The following is a 10,070-nucleotide window of genomic DNA, read 5'->3' on the forward strand; positions in this document are numbered from 1 at the left end:
CCATCCCACCTAAACTCAATCCCTCACCGGCGAAGCACCCACCCCCTCCCACCTCCAGCTCCGATGGCCCGCACGAAGCAGACGGCGCGCAAGTCCACCGGCGGCAAGGCGCCGAGGAAGCAGCTGGCGACCAAGGCCGCCCGCAAGTCGGCCCCGGCCACCGGCGGCGTGAAGAAGCCCCACCGCTTCCGCCCCGGCACCGTCGCGCTCCGGGAGATCCGCAAGTACCAGAAGAGCACGGAGCTGCTCATCCGCAAGCTCCCCTTCCAGCGCCTCGTGAGGGAGATCGCGCAGGACTTCAAGACCGACCTCAGGTTCCAGAGCTCCGCCGTCTCCGCCCTGCAGGAGGCCGCCGAGGCGTACCTGGTGGGGCTGTTCGAGGACACCAACCTGTGCGCCATCCACGCCAAGCGCGTCACCATCATGCCCAAGGACATCCAGCTCGCCCGCCGCATCCGCGGGGAGCGCGCCTAGGTTTTGGGTCGCCGCCGGTGAAACTGGGTAGTAGCTGCTCGTGTCTGGTGTCTTCTGTCTGTTGGTGTTGATATGATGTGCCGTCTTGCCCTATGTAGCCTGATGCTGGAATGAGATGGCAATGAAAAGTTCAGTTATCATCTGCTGCTAATTTTGTCCTCTGGTTGCTGCTTGATTGCTTTGTGATTTTGCAATGGTGATCTTGTCCGATGTAGCTGCAGTGATGGGGTTGAACAATGCATGATGCAATGCCCAAGGATTTTGTGATTTTGCCTGTGTGCTGTCTGCTCTGCCATCTTCTAATTGCTCGATGTGTGATTCAGTAATTTTGCGTGTTGTTTGTACAGGGATCTGATGAACGTCTCATTTGGGCTTTTGGCTCTGTTGGAAGTGAATTTGAAGTTTGTTTGGACTGGTCGGTGCTGATAAGCCGACGCTGACGGTGAAGATGCGACAGAGGTTTGTTCTCTGTACATTTGGTTGTTACTAGCATTCCAGTTTAGGATAACCATCTCAATATTTGTGAACAAAAGCTGAAGAACTCTTATGTAAGCTTACAACCTGTCTATACTGTGTAACAACTAACAACTCGTGCTTGTAGTATAATTGACATGGCAATTATGTCGTGTTATCTTCCATAGCCACATTTACAGAGTTGTGTTTCTTTCAATGATTTATTACAGGTTTAACACACAGAGCAAGCTCAGGTGGTGTGGTATGTGGGCCTGTGAAGTATCTGGAATTGAAAATTCATCAGGAAAGATCATCTGTGTGCGGCCTCATAGCTGTTTTATCAGGTAAATTTGGAACACCTTGCAAACAGCACTTACTAGGAAATTTGCAAGACCAATTGATTGTGTCCATCCTCTACATGTGATGAGACAGATATTCCAGGCAGGAAGAGAAGGAGAGAAAAGGGGTTCCGGCTCTGCTGAAACCATCGCCGAGCAAATGTGGCACTGAGAAGGAGCATATTTCGTCAGATTTCACCAAGGTAATGGCCCCTTCTCTGATACATATGAGCTTTGTCTTTCATGCTGTCTGCTGTGCGGAAGGCTTTTTTGTGCTAGCTGTAGATATACAGTATCCTTAAAAATAAATATGTTGGATAATCAGCAACTAGCTTTACTGAGGGCCAAAGGCCAATACATATACATGTGTGGTAAAGTGCAGGAAACCCCTTATACAATGGGGATAAACCGAAAAGAGACTATACACATCTAACACCCCCTCAAACTCATGGTGGATCAACAACACTGAGTTTGGAGAGGAAAAAGGCATGCTGCGCTCAAGTCTATGACACACCAAAATCCTCAAGTAACCACACCTCAGCCGTCAGCATAGCCATGGCTCGCAATTCAGCCTCTGTACTCGAGCGAGAAACTGCAGTCTGTTTCTTTGTCTTCCAAGCAATAAGAGAGCCACCAAGAAAGACACAATAAGCAGACAACGAGCGTCGATCAGAGGGATCACTAGCCCAGGTAGCATCAGAGTAAGCCTGGAGCTCAAGAGAACTGGAGCAGGGAAAGAAAAGGCGCTGAGAGATCGTGCCACGAAGATATCGTAGAACACGGAGGAGGTGACTATAGTGGACAGAGGTGGGGGCTGAAACAAACTGACTCAGGATGTGAACAGGATAGGAGATGTTAGGATGCGTAACAGCAAAATAGATAAGGCTACCAACGAGGTGACGATAGCGAGTGGGATTAGGAAGAGGGTCACCATCAGAGGCACGAAGCTGAACGTTGAGCTCCATAGGAGTCACAACGGTGCGGTCATCACTGAGAGCAGCTCGAGCGAGAAGATCCTGAATATATTTCTCTTGAGAGATGTAGAAGCCATCAGGGGTCGAGGAGATCTCAATTCCAAGAAAATAGTGAAGAGGACCAAGATCAGTCATGAGGAACTGGTCGTGAAGGCGGGCCTTAACAAAGGCAATGTAGTCAGAGTCGTCACTAGTGATGATCATGTCATCAACATAAAGAAGGAGAAGAGTCCGACCACGAGGAGACGTGTGAACAAACAACGCGGGATCATGATCACTGGGCAAGAAACCAGCGGCAGTCACCACAGAGGCGAAGCACTCAAACCAGGCGCGAGGGGCCTGTTTAAGACCATAGAGGGAGCGGCGAAGTCGACAGACCATACCGTCAGGAGCATAGTACCTCGGTGGTGGCTGCATGTAAACCTCCTCACGCAACTCGCCATTGAGAAAGGCGTTCTGGACATCAAGTTGAGAGATAGACCACTGACGAACAGAAGCCACAGCAAGGAGAGTGCGGACAGTAGTCATATGAGCCACATGAGCGAATGTTTCATCATAATCGCGTCCCTGCTCCTGCTGGAAACCACGGGCCACAAGACGAGCTTTGTAGCGCTCAAGAGAACCATCGGAGCGTGTCTTAATCTTGTAGACCCACTTGCAGGTGATGGGGCGAACACCGGAAGGAAGGAAAACCAGCTCCCATGTACCAGAGCGCTCAAGGGCAGCAAGCTCTTCTGCCATCGCAAGCTGCCATTCAGGTTGAGTCATGACAGTCTGATAGGAAGTGGGCTCAGCAATAATAGAGAGACCATACCGATCAGGAGAGTAGCGATCAGGCGGGGGGCGAGGCCGAGCCCGGAGGTTGTGAACCGGGGGAGGCGTGAGGAGAGGTGCACCAGAGGTGGAAGGCGCGTCAGAGGAGACATCCTCAGGACGAGGGTGACGAGTATAGTGGAGAGGGAACGGTGAGAGAGGGCGACGGACTGGAGATGATGGTGGAGAGGTGGAGGAGGAGGATGGAGAAGATGGGATCGGTGGTGAAGGAGAAGAAATGAGAGGTGCCGGAGAAAGAGATGACACAGGAGGCACATAGTAGGGTGTATCAGGAAGGAGAAGGAAAGAGAGATCGTCCACAGAGAAACACGAGGATGAAGGACGTGGGTAGTAGGAACGAGACTCGTCAAAAGTCACATCACGCGAGATGCGCAAGCGACGACCCACAGGATCCCAACATCGATAGCCCTTGTGCTCATCAATGTAACCAAGGAAAACACACTCAACTGACTGAGCAGTCAGTTTGGTGCGTTCTCGGGGGGCAAGAAGAACATAGCACACACATCCAAACATACGGAGAGTGGAGTAGTTAGGAGAGCGACCAGTGAGACACTCCAGAGGAATACCACCCTGCAAAGCAGTCGATGGCGAATGTTGATGAGATGGGTGGATGCAGAAACAGCCTCAGCCCAAAAATGGGGTGGAAGGGAAGCAACAATCATCAGCGCACGAGCCGTCTCAAGCAAATGACGATGCTTACGTTCGGCAACGCCATTCTGAGCATGAGCACCAGGACATGAGAACTAGGCAAGAGTACCCTGTTCCGCGAGAAAACCACGCAACAGCTGAGAGATATACTCTCCAGCAGAGTCAGCACGAAAAGTACGAATGGGCGTGGAAAACTGGGTACGAACCATGGCAGCAAAATGTTTGTATATAAAGAGAACCTCGCTACGAGATTTTATGAAGTAGAGCCAAGTGTGGCGAGAGAAATCATCAATAAACAAAACATAGTAGCGATGACCACCTTTCGAATCAAAGGGAGCAGGACCCCAGACATCAGAATGAACTAAGTCAAAAGGACGCTGAGATACAGACTCACTAGTAGGATAAGGTAACTGAGTCTGTTTGCCAAGTCTGCAACCATTACAATGTAAGGAGACATCTCCAGATACAGACCCTAAGAGGCCCTGACGAACTAACGAAGACAAGCGAGAGCCACAGATGTGACCAAGACGATGATGCCACTGCTGGAATGACGCAGACGAAGAGGCAGCAAGAGCATGGGAGTAGGCAGAAGTGGTGGCAGCGGAAGGAACACAAAGCCAGTCAACCTCCCAAAGGCCCTCTGACTCACGACGCCAGGGGCCAGCACCAACCAAAGCCTTGGTGCGACGATCCTGAATGGAGCAAGAGTCGGTATCAAGAATGACACGACAACCAGAATCAGTGAGTTGGGCAGCAGAAAAAAGATTCATGGTAAGGCGAGGAACATGGGAAACACTAGGAACAGAAAAGGATGGAGTGGAAAGAAGACCATGACTAGCAACAGGAAGAGGTGTGCCATCGGCGGTAAGAACATTAACAGGTGAATCAAGAGGTCGGAGAGAAGACAACATAGAAGAATCAGAAGACATATGAAAGGAGGCTCCAGAATCCAGAACCCACGAGGATGTACCTGACTGTGTAGAGGCCTGCGGTGATGTAGAAGGGGATGCAGTCATAGCAGCAGCTGAACCAGTCGACGAGGAGCCAGAGGAGGCAAGTAGACGCTTGAGGCGTACAATTTCCTGGTCAGTGAGTGACTGAGTCGAGGAAGACGCAGGAGGGCCACTGGAAGGGGAGCGTCTCTGGTCTCGCTTCTTTTGGCGACAATCAGATTCTGGGTGACCTGACCGGGAGCAGTAACCACAGAAAGTGTCACGGCGCGACGTACTCTTCTCAGCATAAAGAGGACGGCTCACCCCCCGTGAAGGAGTGGGCAAGAGTGGTGGAGCAGTGAGGCGAGCAGATGACACAGGAGCCCGGGTGGCCAACACTGAAGGAACCACAAGTAACCCAGCAGAGCGAAGACGGGTCTCCTCAGCACGAAGCTCAGCAAGTACCTCCGATATAGGAACACGACCACAAGCAAGTAAGTGAGCCCGTCGGGGCTCAAACTCGGAGCGGAGACGAGATAAGAACTCATGAACCCTCTGAAACTCCAAGTCAGACCGCGTAGTCTGACAGCAACGGCAAGTGCCACAAACAACTGTCCTCAGTGAGTCAAGCTGACGCCAGATGGCAGAGCACTGTGAATAGAACTCATCAACAGACGAGTCACCCTGCTGAAGAGCATGCTCCTGACGCACCACAGAGAGGTATAGAGCATCGCCAGAGGGCTGATAGCGCTGACAAAGATAGGACCACATTGCTGCAACTGTGCCGAGGCCCATAAACTCCGAAGCAAACTGAGGAAGGACACTCGCAGTGAGAACAGCAGCAGCCCGAGCATCATCATTGCACCACTGAGTGTAAGCAGACAGATCATCCCGGTAGACAGAAAGAGCATCAGAATATGCGGATACCTGCTGATCATAGGCATCAACTGCAGTGTCATCAAGAGCCTTGGCTGCATCCCGATCAGCCTGAGAAGCATCAGCAGCAAGCACCGGCGGTACCGGTGGAACAGGAGCCACCGGAGCAATAGGGCAGGGCGGACACAGAACCTCGCCGGAGAGAACGCCCCACAGCAGAAGGCCCCGCATATGGATACGCATGAAACCCACAAACTCAGCATAGTTGGTGCCATTGAAGATCACCGAGCACCGAGGAACGGTGACATAGCCCGAAGAAGACATGATGAAGTCTTCCTTCTGCTTCTCTTTTTTTTTGGTCAACGGACGAAAAAGACTGGATCTAGATTGGGCGAGATCGAGGCAAAGGAGCACTCGCTTGCTCCTGCGGCCAGACCAATCGAGCGCCGCCCGCTCGCACCTGCGGCCAGGCCAACCGAGGGCCGCTCGCTCAGGGCGAAGCGGACGAGAGGAGCCCCGCGTGCGCCTGCGGGAACTCCCCAGTAGCAAACCGCGGCGACGACGGGGCCTGGACAGGCGGCTGCCGGACGGGAAAGGGGCAGCGACGGCGGGGCTTGGGGAGGCGGCAGCCGGACGGGAAAAGGGGCGGCGACGGCGCGGCAACTGGGCCGGGTTGACGGCGGCGACGGGGCAGAACAGCTGCTACCGGGGCAGCAGCAGGAAGAAGGCTCGGACGAGCCGGAGACAGCTCCTGCCTGACGGAGAAGGCAACGAAGGAGCGATTCCGGGCCGGGGACTGGAGGAGAGACGGCCGAAGACAGTCCACGGCAGCCAAAGATGGGCAGGCTAGAGACAAGGCGCACCGAGTTGCAGCGTGCGGGAGGAGGAAGAGGCTAGCCTGGCATCTGATACCATGTTGGATAATCAGCAACTAGCTTTACTGAGGGCCAAAGGCCAATACATATACATGTGTGGTAAAGTGCAGGAAACCCCTTATACAATGGGGATAAACAAAAAGAAACTATACACATCTAACAAAATAGAGATATTCTATGGACAATCATCTCCTTTTCAGTTCAGGCATCTATGAGAGTTTTCAGAAACCATTGCTTGTTCATATCTTTACTAACAGTACATTGATTTGGGTCCCAGGTATAGCTATTCGCTAGTCTAATCAACAGAAGTTGAAAATATTTATCCTCAGTACCACCCATCTTTCCCATGCTATATTTGCAATGATGGCTTACAGGTTGCTATGATTTGTTTTTCTAGTAAGCTGTTACAGCTTATTGTGCTGATCCTACAAGAGAGCAATAGTAAACCGATTAGCTTCAACCAACTTACTTTGTTGAAGTGGCAATGTAGAAGAGTTTATGTACTCCCTCTGATCCATTGTACTAAATCAGCGACAATTAATACGGATCAGAGGGAGTACATATTCTGTGCACACTAATTCATTTCAGATGTGTGAAAAGTGAAGACTGACCCCTGATGCCTCCGTAGCACAACCACGTCTCCAGGGCTGTCCAGGTCAACGTATCCCCCACCCATATGCACCTAAAGGGCATCCGAGTGGATGGCAGGACGTGTCTGATCCTCAGGGAGGGGTTGTCTAGGAAGTACTGGCAGCAGCACAATCAAACTAAGCTCATAATGGAATTCTAACCGGATTTTCATCGTTGATTCCCAAATGTTTTCCCGCAGAACAGTACTCTTAATAAAGTTTATAACTGAACAATCAAGTTACTGTCAAAGTTGTGGGCACCAGATTAGAGACTCACTAGTCATTCTAGACACCAGGGGCCACATTGGAGTTATCTGAGCCAGTTTCATGTATATATACCAGGGAAGCAAGACAAGCAAGCAAAGAAAAACAACAACAATACAACTGAAAACAGAGCTTTCAGCTCTGCACGGACCAGTCAATTCCACGGGAACTATTGCATCAGATTCCATGTAAACAAGCGTAATTCCTGTCTGTCTTCACACACATAGATTGGCAAATCTTTTCTTGAGGGGAGTATTATGGGCAAATCTACTTCCTTCAAGTTTGATGTTCTCTGGTGAATAGTCCGGCCTGCGCACACTGCAATGAGCTGTGTAGTACAAAACACTGACTTGCACAACAAGACTTTTGTAAGCTGGATTTCACCATGCGGGGAAGCAGCACTAGCATCAGGACTTGTCTGATACAGATTCTCCAACCTAGGCAGTTCTTTCTGAGAGGGATATGGACTCTTAGAAATGGTCACCATACACATTTCTGTGTGAATCGGTAGCAAATTCTCTGCCAAATCTGCAATGTACCCAATTCCATCGCCCAACAGAGACAAACCCCCTATATTGCTTCTCAGCACCTTGTGCCAGAACCGGGTATTCGGATGAGCCCTCAGCACTCCGCCGACGATTTTTGCTCCGAAGAAATATCCATTTAGCTTCTTCGCAATCGCTCTGCCTTCTGCTAGCATCCTTGGGTCCTCCTCGACATCTCCGCTGGCAAAAGCAGGCGCTTTGGAACCAGTACTCCTGGCGCGGCATAACCTTCAGACTGATCGGCTGCACCGTTCCCATGCTCGCCGCAACGGCCCTGCTGTTTGGGGTGATTATGATCCTGCTTCCATGTTTGCCATGTCTTAAGATCAGCAGTAACTCTTCTAGCATCTGCTTCTTGCCGACATCAACGTCTTCACATACCATCAAGAACCTCTTGGTGAGGTATTTCTCCTTGAGTACATGCAGCAATGAATTCTTTAGCATCTCTAGCTGCGTGTTTGGATCCTATAACAAATGCTGCCTCACCCTGTGCCATTGCTCTGGTGTACGAGACATTGGAATACAAAATTATTGGAAAGTGGTTGCACACCCTCTCATCATCGGAGACATGCTGCACAAGGGTGGTCTTCCCGACTCCCATGTCTCCGACAATGGGAACCATACCCACTTTCCGTCCAGTTGAAGGACCACCATCGTGCAGCAGGAAGTTGATCCTCTCTTTCTCGACATGTCAGCCGAACAACTGCCCCTCGACAAAGATATTACTCCCTCTGTTCCTAAATATTTGTCTTTCTAGAGATTTCAAATGATCACCACATACGGATGTATATAGATATATTTTAGACTGTAGATTCACTCATTTTGTTCCGTATGTAGTCACCATTTGAAACCTCTAGAAAGACACATATTTAGGAACGGAGGGAGTAGTAGCCAAAGGACGATGGATGGGCTGGCAGTTCTGTAGGAGCATCATGAACTCCTTGAGATCCACCGGATATGGTTTCCAAGATCCCCACCACTCTATCTATCTCCTCACCAACACTAACATCATGGCCAGACAATAGGCTCTTGATGGCACACGCCGCTACGCGCACACGCTTTGCAGAATTAACAAGGATAAAGAGAGAGACTATCCAACTACCTTGTCAGCATGCTCATCTTCAAGCTCCTGCTCTCTGGATCAGACCGCGTTGAGCAAGTAGCGGCCCTGGTACACCGTTGTTGAGCTCCGAAAGCCATTCGAGGGTGCCGTAGTTTGTGATCTGCCTCCCTTTGGCCTCCTCTACTGCACTATGAACCTTCATGAGCATACGACAAACCCTTCAGAGCTTTGCTTCGTTGCCCATTGAACTGGTCAACGAGAAGCATGTCTCCAGCCGAGAAGATCACCTCTGCCATGATAAATTCCTCTAGCAACTATGTGAATGTGATGTTCGCAAGTTACGGATTCCCCCCCCCCCTCCCATGTCGCTCCTGCGCGGGCGGCCGGGGAGAAACCCTAGCCGCCGCGGCTCCTCCCACCCTCATACTCCTCCCGTCGCCGCCGGAGGGCGTCGCCCGGCGAAGCCCGTGTGGTGCTGACGGCGGCGGGGACGGTTATTCCTCCTCTCGTATGGGCGTGGCGTGTTTGGTGGCGGGGACTTGCGTGCGACCGCACGCGTACGCCGGTGGGGTTGCGCTATGCAGCGACGTTGGCGGCGCGGAGGCATGGATGGCCGGTCATCGTGGAATCCACCGCTGCTCTGTCCAGGGGTGCTCCTGCGCGAGATTTGGCTCCCTTGGGTCGGCGGCTTCCTCGGCCAGTGGTTCGTGGTCGCGCACGGGAGACGGCAGGTCGACGTGGAGGTGCTGGGAAACGTTGTGCTCTTGCGACGGTGGTCCAGGTTCGCTGCATGGCTCGGTCTGGGGGAACTCTGCTCCTAGATCTGGCTAGCTCTTGGGCGGCGGCTCGCATGGCCATTCGTCATCGGGGCAGCGGCTGGGGGGTCGGCGGGGTCTACTGTGGTGTAGGTGGGGGTGTGGTGGTTGGCGGCGAGGGATTGGATGTTGGTTGTAGCTGGGTCCGACCTGACTCCGGTATGTACAGGTGCTCGAGGTGAGCAACTGTGGCTTCGAACGCCTCCTTCGGTCCTAGCGGGGACGCTCGCCATGGCTTGATTGGAGGGGGTCAATAGCTCCTGTGCGACACATTTCACGTGAATTGGAAGGAGTGGGGCGTGGTTGATGAAAATAGTTGTAGTGCAACACTTCAGAAGCCCAAATAGCCA

General features: G+C 51.8%; 1 protein-coding gene and 1 pseudogene across 1 annotated transcript; one reads left to right on the forward strand and one right to left on the reverse strand.

Moving 5' to 3' along the window:
- On the forward strand, positions 1–625 carry LOC123164197 (histone H3.2). Its single transcript, XM_044581619.1, has one exon. The coding sequence runs from the start codon at positions 64–66 to the stop codon at positions 472–474; it is 411 nt and encodes a 136-aa protein (XP_044437554.1). The 5' UTR covers positions 1–63; the 3' UTR covers positions 475–625.
- Positions 626–6,019: 5,394 nt separating this feature from the next.
- On the reverse strand, positions 6,020–9,201 carry LOC123170791 (disease resistance protein RGA2-like; annotated as a pseudogene).
- Between the last annotated feature and the right edge of the window lie 869 nt (positions 9,202–10,070).

The sequence above is a fragment of the Triticum aestivum genome, chromosome 7D (genome assembly GCF_018294505.1).
Source record: "Triticum aestivum cultivar Chinese Spring chromosome 7D, IWGSC CS RefSeq v2.1, whole genome shotgun sequence".
Taxonomy (NCBI): domain Eukaryota; kingdom Viridiplantae; phylum Streptophyta; class Magnoliopsida; order Poales; family Poaceae; genus Triticum; species Triticum aestivum.